Source organism: Lactuca saligna, chromosome 5 (genome assembly GCF_052625555.1).
Source record: "Lactuca saligna cultivar CGN05327 chromosome 5, ASM5262555v1, whole genome shotgun sequence".
NCBI lineage: Eukaryota > Viridiplantae > Streptophyta > Magnoliopsida > Asterales > Asteraceae > Lactuca > Lactuca saligna.
In genome coordinates, this window is record NC_136421.1 from 295895764 (window position 1) to 295915696 (window position 19933).

Here is a 19933-nt window from a genome sequence, read left to right on the forward strand (position 1 = left end):
GCTTTCATAGTTGAAGCTCGATCTGCTTAATAAAGTCCTTAAGCTTAGAAGTGGCTTTTGATTTATGTTTAAGAAAATAAACCCAGGTAAATCTAGAAAAGTCATCAACGATTACTAATATGTATTTGTTACCACTAATGATCTATATGGCAGAAGGACCATAAAGATCTATATATAGTAGTTTAAGTGGATCGATCACTTTGGTGTTGATTGTCGAATGACTCTTTTTGCTCTGCTTCCCAAGTTCGTAGGCAACACAGAGATGTTCCTTCTCAAGCTTCAGAAGTGCAAGTCCTCGCACGTGATCGCCAAGTATGAGTTTGTTGAGATCCTGAAAGTTGAGATGCGAGAGCCTTTGGTGCCATAACCAACTGTCATCTGAAGATGCTTTTGTAAGAAGGCATATGGTAGGCTTTCCTTTGATAGGATTCAGATTCAACAGATACATTTTGCTTTTCCTCATTGACTTCAAAAGAACTTTCTTGGACTTATTTTCAGTAATATCTGATCCCTCATCATCAAACGACACTTTCAGACCAGTACCTACAACCAATTGAGATACACTTATGAGGTTATGTTGCAGACTTTCCACATAGGCAACCTTCCGAATAGAAAATTCGACATTCGTAATCATGTCATATCCTTTTGATTTCCCAATTTAATTATTTCCATACTTGACTCATCCTCCATCTTTCAAGAATCTGAATTCCCTCAATTCTTCTCTCTTTCCCATCATGTGACGCGAACAACCACTATCAATATACCATTCAGAGTCGAACTGTTTGTCACAAATCACCTACAAAAATAAGAGATATTTAGGAACCCAAAGTTGTTTGGGTCCATGTGAGGCTTTCTTATAAACAGGAAAAGTTATAGCTTCATCAACCAAGTTAGATCATTTTACCAAAGTGGAATTCTCTTCTTTCGTGATTTTGAAAACAACAATCCTATTATCATTAGGATTCCTTTCTGTCAAGAAAATTTCCTTTGTTTAGCTTCAATTTGTTGCTTGGTAACCCTTTTCTCAAAATACTTTTCCTCATTTTTCTAGTGTGTTTCAGACTTCTGGAAGGAAGTTTTAGATTCCTAAACAACCTTTCCTTTGCCATTAACATCTTTCGACGTGTTGGCAAATTTTGAAAAATTTGCTTTTGGAGAAAAATTAGGTATTGTCTTTTCCAAAGGTTTCGTTTGTTTTGAAAATGTTGGTTTTTGGAAAACTTTTGGTTTTGAAACCTCTAGAGAAGAAGACTGTGGTTGTGAAACCTTTTTAGAATTCAAATTTGAAGAGACTTTTGCATTCAGAGTTATAGATCATTCTTGATTGATAGAATTGGAACTTTTGGACTTCTAGAAATACTTTCTTTCATTTAGGTTTTTCTTATATCTAGCATTTCGTTGAAGTTTCTTAGAAACAATTTATCAACTGACTTATGAATGATATCCCTAGATTTCTCTTTTCTAACAGGACTGCCAGTCTTCTCAGATTACGTATCATTTGGACATTTTTAGTTCCACTCGGACTACATTTCTCATAACGGGAGTTAATTTTGTTTAGTAGTTCTGTCACATATCTCCCTTTCATCTTCCAAGAGGTCTTCTCAGATGACGTACTGGTCATGTTTTTATGTGAATTTCAGATAGTTCAAGTGTTTCAGTGCTTTGGGAGTAGCAGGATGCATGTTCGGAGCTTAAAATGGAGCTTAGGAGTTAAGAAGGATTATTAGGAATGCTTTCTAGATGCTTTGGTCAAGAAACATTCGATCAAATTGATCACACGAATATAGAATATGCAATCTAAAGTTAAAGGATGTTGCTGGCAGCATTGACCCACTGTTAGTATTTTGACCATATCTCATGAACCGTAACTCTGATTGACGCGATTCAAAATGATCTGAAAGTAGACGAAATTTCAGACGTCTTAGGCAAACTCTACGATCACAACTCTAGTCCATGCGATCACATGGAGCCTTTATGCAATTGCAACTTTGGTCGCAACTTGGATTTGAGGTTTTTTAGTGCCAAAAATTCATCCGGAAGTAAAAAATGAAAACATGCGATCGCAACGTATGTACATGTGATCGCAACTTCCCTCTATGCGATTGGAGGTATCCCAAAAGTGACAAAATAGCATCCTACTTCATTAAAAAGGCTTGTGACGCGTTTTGTCAAAACATGTGATTGCAACTTTGAAACATGCGATCGCATGCACGTCATTTTTACAGTTGGATGTATAAATAGACCCTCATAACCTTCCAGTGACCTAATTTGGTGATTCCAGAGGTAGCAGACAACACAAATACAATTTTAGAGGCATTTCTTCTCTAATTTCCACGATTTCTGAAGATCTGAAGACTGTGGATCATCTCCTTCAAGTAGATTAGTAAGATTAGTTGTTTGATGTCTCTTTTCATTTGTTTTTAGTAGATTTTAGCCATGTATGGCTAAAACCTTAGTTTTCAGTTCTACAAAGACAAGTACTTTTCATGTGATTGATCATTAGATCTGGTTTTTGAATTGTGTTTCTATCTAGATTGTTCAGTTTTGTTCTTAATGAATGTTTGGTTTTAAATTCTTGTTAGCTTGATCACCTAGCTAGCATATTATCATTCTAGTTAATCAGTTATTAGAATCCGTAATTGTTCTTTTCAACTAGTAAAAGTAACAAGTATCAGATTTGTTCCATTTTGGGATTTAACGCTGGTATAAATTGAAAAATCATAAATTTACTCTTCCGAACTTGTGAGAAGTATTGGGTATTGTTGGAAAATTTACAAAAAACTTAATGCAATTATTTTGATTTAATTAAGAGCCTGTTTAATTGAACAGTAAAAAGTTAGGGTTAATTAAAGAGCTTAGTTTGGTTAACTAAATAAGTTAAAAGAGATTATACTAGAGCTTGTTAGTTTTTCACAGTACCATGCATCTCAAATAAGCAAGTCAATGTTGATTACATGATTAGGAAAGCCGAAGCAGAGTTGAAACCGTTTTTATTATTTATTTTCATTTAATTAAATATCACTGAATTTTTAGTTTTTAGTTTTTAATTAAATCTCCTTTTATATTTTTGTTTTCTAGACTAGATTGTGCATGTTCAAAAAAAGCATTGACCATTAGGTTGTGACCCTGAGGATTTCAATTTGCTTCCCTGTGTTATTTTTTTGTGCAAACAGCATTGATAATTTATTTTCTTAATACGCGTGCCACAGTGTGCTAACACAGCTCCTGGCACATTGTATGAAAGACCAGAGTTGGAAATCTGGTAATTATTAGTTAACTAGTTGTAGGATGTATGCTAGTTGTCTTTGTGATGCTTGCATGGAAGAACTGGAGGTGGCTCCTGGCACTTGTCTGTAAGACCTAGGGTAGTGGCCCCCAGCCTGGCAAGAAAGACCACAAGGTGGCTCGTGGTATAATGGCAAGACTATGCGCGAAACATAACACCTTTATTGATTATGATATATGAATTATATATATATATATATATATATATATATATATATATATATATATATATATATATATATATATATAGCTCGCGATTATATATGGAATGTATGGATTATTTGATATGTATGGTGTGTGGTATTTGGGGAACTCACTAAGCTTTGTGCTTACGATTTTCAGTTTTGTTTCAGGTACTATAGTTTTCAAACGACAGAGCTCGGGACGATCGCAACGCATACACCCATGTTTCCACAATATGTGATCTTTGGGATCAGACTCTGATATTTGTTTTATTCTAAATGCTTTTCAATGTCTTCAACAAAGTTATTAAAGTGTTTTAATTATATTGAAAAATGAAATTTTTACCTTGAATTTTTGGGTCGTTACACTTTACAGCATGTAAATTAACATATTCGTGCAATTATTAACTTACGTCAATATGATTCCTACAAAGCACAAAGCAAGCAACATTCGAGCATCTAGGACTAAAAGCATTGCATAATTTGGCAGTCCTATCTCATAAGTTGTTAAAGATCACTAGTCACTAGCATGCATCACTACCAACTCAGAGAACAAGCATAATGCATCTCTCCTAATAAGCTATCCTACCATGCAACACTGAATAAATCCTTAGTCCTAATCTAGCATGCGATTCTTATATACTCACATCTAATATCAATCATAAAACACGTATGGGTATTTTGGGAAATACTTACTTGAGCACGATTGATTGCACACATCATACCCCCTTATCTTAAAAACTTTTTAGAAAATCGTTTTCTTATAGAAATTTTTACCAATTCCTTAGTTTGATTTCAGGCACACCCAAGAGTATGCTCGAATCCCTCAAACTAAGTCTCTGTTACCAACTTGTAATGCCCCATAATTCAACCTAAATTTTTCATTTTAAAATTTAGGTGATTATCCAATTCACAACTTAAGAAAATCTTAGATAAACCATTTAACTCAATATATTTATCAAAGTATCATTAAACGTTATTATGTGCAAAAATCTCCCATGAATGCGATACAATCGAGCCGTGTCTTTCCTTTAAGGAAAGAAAACTTGAAAACATTTAAATCACAAACCGTAAGCACAAAGATTAGTGACTTTCCATAAAATAACACATACAAAACAACACAAATAAACAACTATGGGTTATTAGCAACCCTGGAGACTACTCAAACTCTCAGTGGACATACAACACATCCTGTGAGTTATCAGCAATCCTGGAGACTACCTGAAGTCTCAGATCACACAACAACACTTATCATAGTAACATCAAATAAACTTAGTTGGTCAACACACACACACACACACACATATATATATATATATATACACACACACACTACCACTCAGGGAAGTATAATGAGAAGACACACCTCGCACATAATATTGAATTACATGCACACGACTGCTACAAGGGATCTTTGCACTTAACATATCCAAAATCATTCCTAATTAATAAATCAAGGTAATAAACCACTACCAAAGGTCTAATTCTTATTCTAACTTACTAAGGGTAAAAGTCCTTTTTACCCTTCCCATACTTGACCCAACAATCCCAACCTAAAACCCCTAATGACCCAAGGCCCAAAAATGTCCTGAATGCGTATATGGGAGTATGACTAGCATACTCCATACATACGCCTCATGTACTAGCTGATCACCGAAAAGGAAATGGGTCGAGACCCGCTATGTGTAGTGTACCGAAGAGGTACCCCCATCCTACTCAAATATGTTTGCGATCCTTTTAATGATTCCATCAAAGCCCAAAGCCTTATGATAATTGATTTTTGAATCACAACCCCAAATTAAGAAACGACCCAAAACAAGGTGTTACAAAAACAGTCGATAATTCCCTAGTCGCTACATCGTGGCAACCTAAGGCTACGCCGTGGGAACTTGTCTGAACAGCTCAAACGATCTTAATTTATCATCTTTTGATTCTAAGAGATGCAATGCTTAAATCTGATCCTTTATAAGGTCTTAATGGATAAAATTTCTAACTTTATCCATTAGGAAGGTCCAAACCACCAAGATCTAGACTTTAAGTCTCAAAGGGACCCAAAAATGCATCTTTCCCAACTTAATCCATTAAGTCAAAGTCTCCAACTTCTAGATCTGAATCAAAAAGATGTCTAGATAGATAATGTCACATTGTTTCAAGATCTAAACTTTAATACACCATAATGGCCCAAAGGACCTAGATAACTTGCATGGCTAAAAAGGAAGGCAAAAGATCATAAATTTCCTAGTCCATGGGGTCCAAGAAACATTCCAAATTGATCAAAAGATGTTGGAGTCCACTCAACTCTAATATCACTCATAAAATGGATCAAAAGGTGCCAAAAACCCTAAATGATAAGATCTAAGGAATTAGATAGCAAGATTGGAACTTTATACTTACAATAGTACAGAAATGTGGTGTCTTTGATGGATCTAAACCTGAAGCATCATTCCTTACAACCAAAAGAGCCTTCTTGATCTATAAAATTCATTAAAATATCATAAAAAGCACCCAAAAAAAAGAGAGAGGAGAAGCTTAAATCTTGAAGGTGGAGACTAGTGTTTCTCCCAAGGGCTTCTAGAGGCGATGAAGGCTGCTAAAATGCCAAAAAATGTGGAACGTTATGCTTAAATACGTTGAAAACCCTAAAATCATGGGATTGAGCCTGATAGACTACCACACCGTGGGCTCTGTTCCCCACTCTGTGTCATCTTTTCACCCAAATCCACCTCAATTTCTAACAATCATAACTTCTTCATTTCAACTATGTTTTCGACAATCTTTATATCCAAGGAAAGGCATTGATGAGGTCTACACTTCTATCTAGTAATTTTGATTTAACACATGTCAAAGTAAAAACCATAATCCATGCAAGAAGCCTAAAAAATAACTTTTCCCATTTTGTCGTTTGGCTTCTAAAAACAAACCATAGTCTTAGATTACGTAATCAATATTATCAACATTCAATAGGGTCTAAACCATATTCTCTTGAAGCCCAAGGCCTTTACTTGGTCCATTTATTGCCCACGATCCCGAAATAAGAAAATCCTTGAAACAAGATGTTACAACAAAGTTGCAATGTACTTGTGAAACTGAATTGTGACAACCCGAAAATCTTTCCGTTATTGTAACCCGTTTCCGTTAGTAGAATATTCTATTTTTATTAAGATTTCGTTAATATTGGGGTGGACAAATAAATAAGTGTTTTATTTTATTTTATTTTATTATTTTCGTAATGAAATAAATAAAAATAGATGAATTGCCCTCCCGTTTGGTTGGAAAAAGTTTTTAATTACGACCATTTAATCGGGTAGATTCCCACCTAGCCCCAAACCCAACCCCTATATAAAGGGTGAGTGGGCACTAGATGGAGCTTTTTACCACTCTAATCACTCTCTCTTTACTTTCTCTCTCTACTTTCTCTCTCTACAAGTGGGTTTGTTCAAGAATCACCTCATTCAAGCTCCAAATCGTAGGTAATACTCCCTAACTTGTTGTCTAGCTTTGCATTCATACAAACTCGAGATTTAATCACTCAAAAACCTTAAAAACTTGAGTTTACGGTTTGGGAATACCTCCCAAAACCGTAAACACCCTTAAGGGGGTTTTTGTAGCCCAAAATCCCTCCAAACTCTTATAATACTCATCCTTAACTTAGAAACATACATGCATGAAGCTAGAAACCAAAAATCGGGACTTTAGGAAGGTAAACATGGGTTTACGGTCCATGAATATTCATGAACCGTAAACACCAAAACTGTAAACACCTTAAATGGTGTTTTGGTGCCCCTAACTCCTTCCTTAACATGATTTTTGGGCTAGAGACTTGTATGTTTGAGCTTAGGACCACAAAACACGAAGTGAATGATGTGCTAAACGGTTTACGGCCTTAAACCCTAGTGTTTACGACCGTAAACTCCCAAGGAATGGTCCAAGGGCCGCAAACTCCAAGGGAGTGCCCCATTTGAACCCTAAACACCCCTCAAGCCTTGGATTTGACCCTAGAACCCTTTCTAGAGACACAAGAGACTTGAAAACACACAAAAACATTCCTCCCATGAGTTTACGACCGTAAAATCATTGGGGAGGTGGTCCCTCAGCCGTAAACTCACCCAAGGTGAGTTTGTGAGGAGTAAACTCCATATGAGGCCTAAAACTCCTCCCTTGCAACCCAATAGCATTCTAGCACTTAACCATAGAGCTTTTATTCACATTAGGATGTCTATGTGTGTTTAATTAGTGTCTAAATCACTAATTACTTGTAAACATATGTCTTCATACGTTACTAGGGTCATAAAGTGTGTATAAGTCTTTACTTGGCACCAAACGCTCAACCGACACTTGCACCCGATCTACTCGCTTCAGGTGAGTTCATCCCCCTTAATTAACCTTTTTAAACATTTTTACATGTTTTAGGGGGGGGGGATACAAGTAAATGCAACAAGTTCTAGTTTCGAACCATATGTGATTTATAACTTACAACCAAAAACGATTTCTATACTTTTAAATATTTGTCAATAAAATTGTTTTAAATATTTGTCAAACGCATTTCCTAAACTAAATTGTTGTTAAACTATTTTCAAATTGTATTTAAACTACTTTTCTTTTAAACCATATTGACATCAATATATTTATATAAATAAGACTTCAAGGACTTAGGACCGATAGCTCACCTTATTTCCTGTTCTTGTTTGATTGTGGTCTTAGGGTATATTGTTATACGTCCGACTGTCGTTGATTTCTTAGTTATCTATATCATATATATTGTGTTAGATATGAAAGTCTTCATCTTATATAATACCTTTGTAAATCAAAGGCATGCGACTCTACGCTCTATATAACTATAATAGGTATAGTTAATACTACTTCTTGTTACCTTTATCACTATGATACCCGCTATAATTACTACTATCACGAGTTAAGACATGTTTGAGAGAACACTCTCTACATTATACTAAAAGTTACTATATTATAATACAAGAGAGTACACTAATCCAGAATACAACACATTATCCCTCTATACGACACTCTACTACGTAAATACCATGTAACCAGGGCTTTCCAAAAGGAAAGCAGCACTACATGTATAGATCTATATAGGACGGACGCTATTACATCCCAACTGTTAATTACAGTCCGAGCCGACTAGGCCCAGGGATGGCACTACATCACTACACTACGGATAACTGGGAAGGTTATTGGAACCTCTATAGTCACTCAGTTTGGTTACATGAGAATTCACATCCATACCCAAATTAACACACTAAGAATTAAAGTCTAAGCAAATTTCCCGAAGTAAATAAATACATATATATTGAAGTTGCAACACTACTACAGTCAACCACCGATACTTTTACGCATCTACGTTACTTGTATGAAATTTATTACCTTATTTTTAACACCGAAAGTTTCAATGAAATTACTTTTACACACTCAAAGGATTTATCTTACAACTATATCATCCTGGAAAAATAGGATTTTCTAGGGATTTCTACTACTCTCACCATTTATTACAGCTTTTATATTACATGATTGTAAACACTTTTATACAAGAAATGACACTAAAATCTTATGAACTCACTAGCTTTATGCTAATACTCGTTTTCAAAATAACTTGTATCCTTAGGTCAAAGATAGACAGGTACTGGTGCAGCTTTTGAGAAGATGGAGCATATACAAGACCCATCTTTTATTTTTGTTATACTTTTGGTGTCTTTTAACTGTACAGAACACGTTTGTATTTAAAATCACTATATTAATGCAATGGTTGTTGTCGCTTGTTTTTACTATTATGCAATTGTTACGATACTGTGCATGACGTCCTCCACCCCAGAACGTATTCCACCATTCTTGGTTTTAGGGTGTGACATGAAAAAAGTTACTCTCCCAAGTGCTATAAATAGACTTTATTTATTTTCAGATACCATGCCACACATTCTAATAAGAAACATCAACATTCAGACTATTTTTAATATTTACTTGTATATGTTTCATTGAATAAGCAACAAATTTTCCAATTTACTGAAGGATGTATGAGGTGCTTGTTGTAAATTTCAAATTTACGTTAGTAGTGTCAATGGAAGATCCAAAATAGTTATGTACATCTACCCAACATGTAATATGCCACCTGCGATGACCTTTCTTCTTAATTACATGAATATACTATTGACAAGATTGTGCATGGTGCATAGAATTAGAGTTTTTTCCTTCATCTCCTGTAGTCGTACATTTTTCTACCCATTTGCTATTCATCTTTCCTAAACATTAAACTCTTTATTTTAGGCAATGGGCCAAAGTGTTACTTCCTTTTCACATGTAACTTACATTCAAATGACATTGCTAGTCGATTTTTATTTTCTAATTCCACTACTAGAAAATTGGTGCAATAGCTACGGCACAATCCGTAGCTATTCCATAGCTATAAGCGGATAGCTACGTAATTGCTACGGAAAATTGGCTGTAGTATAATGGCCCGTGGCTAAATTATAGCTACGGATTTCCTACGGAATAGTTACGGCACTATATAGCTACGGAAGAAAATAGCTACGGAATAGCTACGTCTACAAATAGCTACGGAATAGCTACGGAACAAAATAGCTACAGAATAGCTACGGAACAAAACAGCTACGGAATCGCTATGAAAGTAAATAGCTACGGAAATCCGTAGCAATTCCGTAGCTAACTTCATTTTATTTAAAAAAAATTAATTTAAAATTTTCCAATTTTTTGTCAAATACCACATTCAATTCACATTTGTCCCAAATACCATATAAAATACACCAAAAAACGTCCGTCATACCAAGTTTGACACATTCCAATCCATTATCCAAAATATCTTACAAAAGTAAGCACTACTTAACAAAACAAACAATATGAAATGTTTACAAACTAAATTGTTCCAAAATACTTATCAATTGTCCTCAGGTGGATTATCAAGGGGAGCACGGGGTTGATTTCCAGACATATTCATCATCCTCATAACCATTTCCATTTGTTGTTGCTGTTGTTCCATGGTAGAAACTTGTGCACGCAACCTATCAACCTAAAAAAATGGCAACACAATGCAATAGTTAAACAATATTAGCAATGTACTTTAGTTTATTATATCAATATTATCAACATACTAATTAACGTTTAAACCATAACAACATACCTCTTGTTGTGTACTATCCGATTGGGTGGATTGGGAAGACGGTGTCCCAGTTTCACAAAATGTATATCTGATGCTCCTATGCCATAGATATCACCCTTCTTCTTTCCTTTTCTCCTAAGTTGAATTTCCTCCCATACCCTCGCATCATCTTTATGGTTTGAAGAGTCTTCTCTGTGTTTTTGGGCCATCTCCTATAGATACATCTCCTACAAATTACCAAAAAAGTATCATTGTCATGTACAAAAATACTAAGACAATCAATATATATATATATATATATATATATATATATATATATATATATAAATGATAAAAGATAAGTTACTTGTGCTTCTTTGGCAGTTAGTGAGCAATATTCGAGATTTTCATGATCTCCCGCAAAATATCTTTTTTTCGCCTCAGCTGTGCCATACGTCTTGATGAAAACATCAAATTGTGTCGGTGGTTTACCCATCATCTTTTCCTACATAAAAATACAAAGTATAGTTGATGTAGTTATTGTTAAAAAAATAAGATAATAAAATTTATAATTATGATACTTACTAAGTTGTTACGGTGCTCGTCAAATCCTATACTACCCGCGGTGTGCCTAGCTGTCGACCCATTAGCATCTGCGACTTTGCGGTTCTGCTGAGCAATTTTTGAATTCTTTCTCCACTTATCTGTCGACCAATTCTGTGAAAAGAAAAAATATATATAAGGATACTAATACAATAGGAGATTAAAATTCAACAAAATAGATAATAAAGTATCATATCCATTACATCACACAAACATCGCCACACATTCTTCGGTACGCGCCTAGGGAGGTAGTCATGCATCCCTTTGTAGTAGGTACAATGACCTAAGGGGACGGGTTTCCCATCATTTCGTGCCATTTCCCCAGATTTAATCCTGATATGCTTCATCCGATCCCTGTATCTATCCTTGAGGACACACTTGAAGGCATCAAATATGTTACTATTCTCTAGTGAATTCCACCTGTACATGGTCTGTAAAAAAATAAAAAGTAAATCTAAAAATACAAAGTAAAAACAAATGAGTATAAGATACAATAATTTATATTTAATATATTGCCTTGAAACGCGAAAACATCTGCAAAAGGGCCTCATTGGGAATATCACTAAATCGGGGCCACGGATGATCCATATTATCCCAATAGAGACTAATACACGTGCTATGGATTTTCCTAGACCCAAACCTACATTGAAAAGAACTATATAAGTAGAATTATAACATCAAAAATTAAAATTTTAAAATATGAAAACACTAACTTTCTCCCTTTTCGGCTGATGAGGGGCAACGAAGACTCCTGAAAATCACTCGCATTCGAGTCGTGGCCTCCTGTAACACCTCTAGAGGTGGAGCCATGCGGCGTCGGTGGCGTGTTCGGTGGCCGTGGCGTGTGCGGGGTCTGTGGCGACCGAAAGGTTGTCTATGCATCTGCACCCTCAAAATAGTACTCCTCAAATCCATCACGACCACCCGGCCTCAAAACCGTTTGTGGGGTCGGAAACTCAACACCTGTATTTGGAAACTAAGGTGTATAACCCATTTGTGGGGATTGGAGCCTATAATCTATCTGTATGAGTTGGGACATATGACCCAGCCCTCGACCCTGATGGCGAAGAATCCCAGCCAAATCTGCTAAAGGATCAGCCATGTCGGTTTGTTCATTGATGGCACCCTGACTGTTGGAGCCTGTGACTCCTGTCACTATCGGCATATCAATTGGTATGAGTGATGTCCTATAACGTGGCTCGTCGGTAGAATTAGGGGATAACCCTCCCCCCTCCTATGCCCCACACTGCTAGAAGAAGTGTTGGTACTATGGCCTTTATCCTTGCGTCGATTACCTGACATGCTGCATTTAAGAGAACAAGAATGGTCAGATATATAATATAAGATTGATAAGTCATGACAAAACAAATGTTTAAAACAACCGGATATCCAAATCAAAATCATTAACAAAACAACGTTTAAACAGTACAACAGTCTTCAAAATGACAATGCTCCTAACATAAACAAAATACAATGCTCCTAACATCAACAAAAGACAATGCTCCTAACATTCGTCCCCATCATCTTCGTCTTCAAATTCTTCTTCTGAATAATAAAAATCATTTTCATCACCTCCGTCTTCAAAATCTTCCACTTCTTCGTCTTCCTCCTCAATTCTCTCATTTGCTTCATCAGATATTTGCTCATATGTATTTATAGTTGAGGCTAGGCATAGCGGTTCCACACGAGTTACAGTAAGGGGTGACTCAAACCGTTCTTCAACCTGAAATACTTCATCTGCTTCCATTTCAGCTTTGGTGACTTCAAATACCCCTCTTGGTTTTGTTTTGATAACCGCCCACTTATCTTTCGTCTCATTTGACATTGAAGGGTATGGTGTATAAAATACTTGTTCAGCTTGTGATGCCAAACAAAAAGGATCGTCAGTTTGAAGTCGAGATTTGGGTTTGACATCGACCAACTTGTTTTTGTTAACTATTACACCGTCTTTGTTATCAAACCAAATACAATTAAACAGTACAACAGTCGAAGGTCCGCTGCTATAATACTCGATCTCTAAGATCTCTTGCAATATGCCGTAGTAGTCTGACTCTTGTTCGGCATTATACGTCTCCCCTCTAACACATACTCCAAAGTTTTTTGTCGCACGACCCTCACCGTATTGTTGAGTGTGGAACTTATAACCATTTACAAAATACCCATTGTGAAAACAAGCATGTCTCGATGGTTTCGTAGCTATAACTTCTAAGTGTGTTGCACTTCCATCGGGTGTCTTATACATTATCTACATTGAAAACATACATACATTGTGTTGGTTAACGATGCATTAATAATTATCAATACGATTGAACTGGTTCTACTTACTCTGTCCTCAAACCATTCAGCAAAGTATTTATCTCTTAAATCAGAAACTGATTCATTTGGATTCGTTCTTATGACCATTTCATCAAACTCGATGATGTAAGGGTTAACTTCTTTACAATTAAGTAATATGTAAGTGTGCGCCTTGTGAAGGACTTTATCACTTAAGGGTTTTCGTTTTCCACTTTTTTCATATAATCTTCTTGATGGGACGACAAAGATGCTAAGTGGAGCTCCACCACTCGAAAACCTGTGACTTTGTGGTGCAAAATTCCGCGCTTCTCGATTATGGCGTGTCTCAATCGTCGGGTCAAAATATAACGAACAATAGGTAGCGAGTTCATTCACTAGATGTTCATTGACTATTGAACCCTCAACTCGTGCTTTGTTCCTGATTCTTCTTTTAATTATGCCTAGTTTCCTATATTATAATGTATGGACGATGTGTTAGGAATACCAGAAATAACTTTAAAAATACTATATATAGTATTAAAACAGGGATATTACCTCTCGTATTGGTACATCCATCTGTAATGTACCGGACCACCAACAATAGCTTCATCAGCTAAATGTATGACCAGGTGTTCCATGGAATCAAAGAAGCTAGGAGGGTATATTTGCTCCAACTTGCACATGGTCTGAACAATACAACGTTTCATATCGAACAAGTCCTGAAGATGCAACGTTTTCGAGCACAATACTCGAAAGTACATGGATATCTCTGATATGGCCTCATATATCTTTTTTGGAACAAAACCTCTTATAGCTAGGGGAAGCAACCGTTGCATAAACACATGACAGTCATGGCTTTTGAAACCACAAAAACTGTAATCTTTGGTGTTTACACAATTACCTATATTTCATGCATATCCGTCAGGAAATTTTAGTTCTTTCAACCAATCACATACTTTTTAACTTGTTCCTTTGTCAATGTGTACTTTCCAGGGTTCTTCCTAGGCTTCCTATTGTTGTCCCTAATGGGGTTTAGTATAGGTCGGTCACATAGCATCTCAATATCCTCTCTTGCCTTCATATTGTCTTTGGACTTTGGGGTACCCATCGAAATATGAAACATATTTTCAAAAAAATTCTTCGCAACATGAATCAAATCGAGGTTGTGTCGGATCAACAGGTGACGCAAATATGGAAGCTCCCAAAAGATGCTCTTCTTTACCCAGTTATGTGTAATACCAAAACCTTTTGGTTTTATATAATTTGGACCATAGGGAGTACCGTTGTATACAGTGGGAAAATGTTGGATTTTCTCCCAAATATATTCTTCGGTTGGATATGGAACAGGCACTTCATGACCCTTCACTTTCTTGCCTTTTAAGAAATTAACTGTATTATTTCGGAATACGTGTCTTTCGGGTAGATGTTTTCTGTGACAGTCAAACCAACACGGTTTTTGTCCGTTGGAAAGTCGAAATGATTTTGTTTGGTGCATGCAATATGGACAGGCTAAATTACCATGAGTGCTCCATCCGGACAACATTGCATAAGCAGGGAAGTCACTAACTATCCATAGAAGTAGAACCTTCATCTGAAAATTGGTCTTTCGATGAGCGTCATAAGTTTCAATGCCATCTGTGAACAACATCTTCAACTCGTCCACCAAAGGTTGTAAAAAAACATCCAAATTCTGTCCGGGACTCTTCTTCCTAGGAATAATCAATGGAAGTTGTATGTATTGATGTTTAAAAGCCAACCAAGGGGGTAGGTTGTAAACAGTGAGAAATGGACCCGTTTAGCGACCGATTTGCTACGGCCCAGCTTCGGAATCTGCTACGGATTAGCTACCGTTAGCTACGGCCTGCAAAAAAAACGTGGGTGGGATTCGAACTCGGGTTGCCTACGTACAATACCACAAACTTACCAACCGGCCAGGCATGCCGCATCCATACCAACATGCTTGACTATTCTATTTAAACATCTTCTTCTTCTTCTTCTTATTATTATTATTATTATTATTATTATTATTATTATTATTATTATTATTATTTCCGTTAGAATTCCGTAGCTAATTAGCTACGGATTAGCTACGGATAATTCTTATTTTCGATATTTCGGGCACCAAAAGTCGTTTTTTCCGCTTCGTTTTTTTCACACCTCTATTATACATGATTATCTCTATTTTCAAAAACTTTTAGCTATTAATGTCATTCATAAAGTCGTGTGCACATACGGGATCCATTACACGTTTAATGGTTTAAAACTCTAATGCTTATCATCTACATTCACATATAAATACTCACAAAAACGCATACATACACATATACACATACATATATACCACAACTCATTCATGTATACAAACATAAATCCATCACAAGTTGGTGAAAAATATAGTTATTATATTGTTAAACCATTAAACGAGTACTTGATCCCGAAGGTGCGCAAGATTTTATGAATGATATTAATAGCTAAAAGTTGGTGAAACTAGATATAATCATGTATAATAGAGGTGTGAAAAAAACGACGTTTGGTGCCCGAAAAACTGAAAATAGGAATTATCTGTAGCTAATCCGTAGCGAATTAGCTACGGATAATTCTTATTTTCAGTTTTTCGGACACCAAACGTCATTTTTTCCGCTTCGTTTTTTTCACACCTCTATTATACATGATTATCCCTATTTTCACCAACTTATAGCTATTAATATTATTCATAAAGTTGTGTGCACATACGAGATCCATTACTCGTTTAATGGTTTAACACGCATATGATCTACATTCACATATAAATACGCACAAACACGTATAAAAACACACATACACGTACACATATACCACAACTCTTTCATGTATGTAAATATACATATACAAAAATAAATTCATCACAATTTGGTAAAAAGTATAGTAATTACATTGTTAAAACTATGAAACGAATACTTGATCACGAAGGTCCACACAACTTTATGAATGTTATTAATATCTATAAGTTGGTGAAAGTATAGATAATCATGTATAGTAGAGGTGTAAAAAAAGCGAAGCGAAAAAAACAATGTTTGTGCGCGAAAAATAGAAAATAAAAAAATTCTGTAGCTAATCCGTAGCTAATTAGCTACGGAGTTGCTACGGATTTTATTATTTTTGATTTTCCGGGCATTAAACATCGTTTTTTTCTCTTCATTTTTTTCTCTTCATTTTTTTCATCACCTCTATTATACACGATTATCTTTATTTTCAACAACTTATAGTCATTAATAGTATTGATACAGTCGTTTGCACCTTCGAGATCCTTTATTCATTTAATGGTTTAATATTATATCCGTAGCTATTCCGTAGCCATTTTGTAGCTAATTAACTACGGAATAGCTACGGGTTAACATCCGTAACTATTCCGTAGCTATTCCGAAGCTAATTAGCTACAGAATGGCTACGGAGTAGCATTCGTAGTGATGTCGTAACTATCCCATAGCTAATTAGCTACGGAATACCTACGAAATTGTATCCGAAGTTATTCCGTAGCGATTCCGTAGCTATTCCGTTACTAAATTAGGGCGTCTCATTCTTTAGCTAATCCGTAGCCATTTCGTAGCTAATTAGCTACGGAAATTTTCCGTAGCTATTATCCGTAGGAAAACACCTTTTTTTCTAGTAGTGTTCCTTCCAAAGATCTATATGAATGTTTTCCTCAAAGTATTGGATGCAATCAACTCCTATATTTCCAACATCATTTATAAAGTTCTTAACTAGGATGTCACTTGCATCAATGGCGACACCCCCAATCTTTCTTATTTACCGGCTATTCCACTGAGAGTTAGGCTCATCAAAATCAAAGTTATTATCTACCTACTCTCTATCATCATTAGGCAAAGGAATTGGTACTTCAAAATTACAAACATGATCTACAGAGCTAGTATTTATAGGATGCAATATTGTTCTTTCAATTTCAACACAAATTCGATTCTCGGCTAGATAATTCATCATATCTAAGGACAAGTCACTTGTGAGGTGTGCAATATCGATTTGTTCATATGTTAAAATCCAACATGTGCATAAACCAAAATTTTAAATTGTGCATATCATATTTTATGCCTAAAAATATATAAAACAATAAAAGTTGGTTCGTCACCCTTCATGAAGCGAAATAATGCATCATTCTTAACTATATATATAACATCATTCTAAAACATTTTAAGAGTTATCAAATGAACTATGACATTTTTTATTTTGGCTTCCACAATTATTGTTTATGTAGATTTTACATATTGTTATCTTTGGATTTAACAATTCTCATGCACTAGTTATATATGAATTTATTATTTATACATTTCTAATAATCATCCTACATTCATTCATTTGATATATATAATTTTAAATATATTTAATATTGATACTGATTTGTAGGCATTAATAAGATACTTTTAGCAATATAAATCATTAAAAGTTATATATAAACTTTAAAAATATATTTTTAGTAAAAGAGATTATATGTATAAATATGGAGAGTGTATACATTTAAATATCGAAAAAATGTATAAATATGGAGAAGGTATACATTTAAATATTGTAAAAGAGATTATAGTAAAAGAAATTATATGTATTAATCCTATCTTCGAAGTGGATCCAAAGCACATTTTTATAAAACACACACAAAAAAAAAAAAAAAAAAAAAAACATTCTTGCAAAGCTTTTTAGAAACAACCCATTTTTCAAAAAAATTCTAGTCCATAATTTGACTATTTCACCATTTAAATATATGCTTTAAATGGAAGGCAATATAAATACTCAATGCGAAGCTATAAGATCCAACTTTAGACATACATGGCTCTTGCAAAAAGCCATTTGGTTATCTCACTTGTTGTTTCTTGTCTGTTGATCCTTACCGGTTGCGAGAGTTCTCAGGTGCATTTCAACAAACATGTTGCACTCTTCATTTTCGGTGATTCACTTTTCGATCCTGGAAACAACAACTACATAAACACTACTACTGAGCTCCAAGCGAATTTTTGGCCTTATGGCGAATCATACTTCCATCCACCAACCGGAAGATTCTCCGATGGCCGTATCATTCCTGATTTCATCGGTAATAACCACCAAACTCTCACTCTCTATTATAAATCGATCGCTTTCTTATCCCTAACTTAATTCCCTTCCATTAACAGCTGAGTTTGCTGGATTGCCTCTCATTCCAGCATATCTCGACCCCAATAATAATGAATTTCTGTATGGAGCAAACTTTGCATCAGCGGGATCTGGTGTATTAGATGAAACTCAACCTACAATTGTATGTGTAAATACCTTCTTCGTTTCTACCATTGAATCTCCTCCTCATCTATTGATTTCATATATCATGAATTAATGAATGTAGGCAGTCAAGCTCACGACACAGCTACAGTATTTCACCGATTTAGTGAAATATTATAGGAAGAAATTAGGTGATGTGAAAGCCGAGCAGCTATTGTCCGATGCTGTCTTCTTGTTCAGTTGCGGAAGCAACGATTATCAGTTCCTCCTTGAAAGAAACGAAAGTAGTCTTCTTTATGACGAGTACGTGGAAATGGTGATCGGAAACTTGACTCAAGTGTTCAAGGTAATTAACACTTTCCAATCACATTGATCAATATATTCAAACTACATAACCTCAATCATCTTTTGATTTAATTAAAAAAGGTAATCCATGAAAAAGGAGGAAGGAAAATCGGAATCACTACGCTCACACCCTTAGGCTGTTTGCTACCAGTTCGTGCAGAAAGGCCAGACAATACATGCGATCAAGAACTTAACATCATATCAAGTCTACACGATAAAGCACTTTCCAAAAAACTGCAAGATCTGACGCAACAATGGGAAGGATTCATGTATTCAAAGTTCGAGCTCCAGATTGAGATTACCAAACGGATGAAAAACCCATCAAAATATGGTTATAGTACTCCTGAGTTTCATTGCTTTAATTAAATTGATCATGAACTATCATCGTTTAATTCATTGCTAGGATTTGAATGGATTTGCAGGTTTAAAGGTAGGAAACAGTGCATGTTGTGGTACTGGACCTTTTCGAGCGATTAATAGTTGTGGAGGGAAGAGAGAAACACGAGAGTTTGAACTGTGTGATAACCCTAACGATTATTTATTGTTCGATCCCTATCATCCTACTGAAGCAGCGAACCTTCAATTGGCAGAGCTGTTTTGGGAGGGAGATTCCAAAGTCACATCACCCTATAATTTAAAAAGCTTGTTTCAAGTTACGTATGTTGATATCATTCAACATACCACCCAATAGATAAGTATTTATATTTATAGAGGACTAGTTGAGCAAGGTTTAAAGACAAGTTTAATTTTGTGCTCTCGTGTTTATTCTAGTCTTTAGCTACAAGTTCAGCTTTGCGTATTTAATTTTTGTATCTACATTTGGATGAATTTCACAGAAAATTAATAACATGCTTATTTATATATTATATTGAAAAACATGCATGCCCTACCTTTTCAATAG

General features: G+C 35.3%; 1 protein-coding gene across 1 annotated transcript; it reads left to right on the top strand.

Moving 5' to 3' along the window:
- The first annotated feature begins 18245 nt into the window (after window positions 1–18245).
- Window positions 18246–19898, top strand: LOC145048280 (GDSL lipase-like). Its single transcript, XM_078996735.1, has 5 exons — window positions 18246–18526; window positions 18606–18727; window positions 18812–19033; window positions 19114–19363; window positions 19455–19898. Exons 1-5 carry the CDS (start codon window positions 18265–18267, stop codon window positions 19721–19723), a joined length of 1125 nt encoding a protein of 374 aa, XP_078852861.1. The 5' UTR covers window positions 18246–18264; the 3' UTR covers window positions 19724–19898.
- The last annotated feature ends 35 nt before the right edge of the window (window positions 19899–19933 follow it).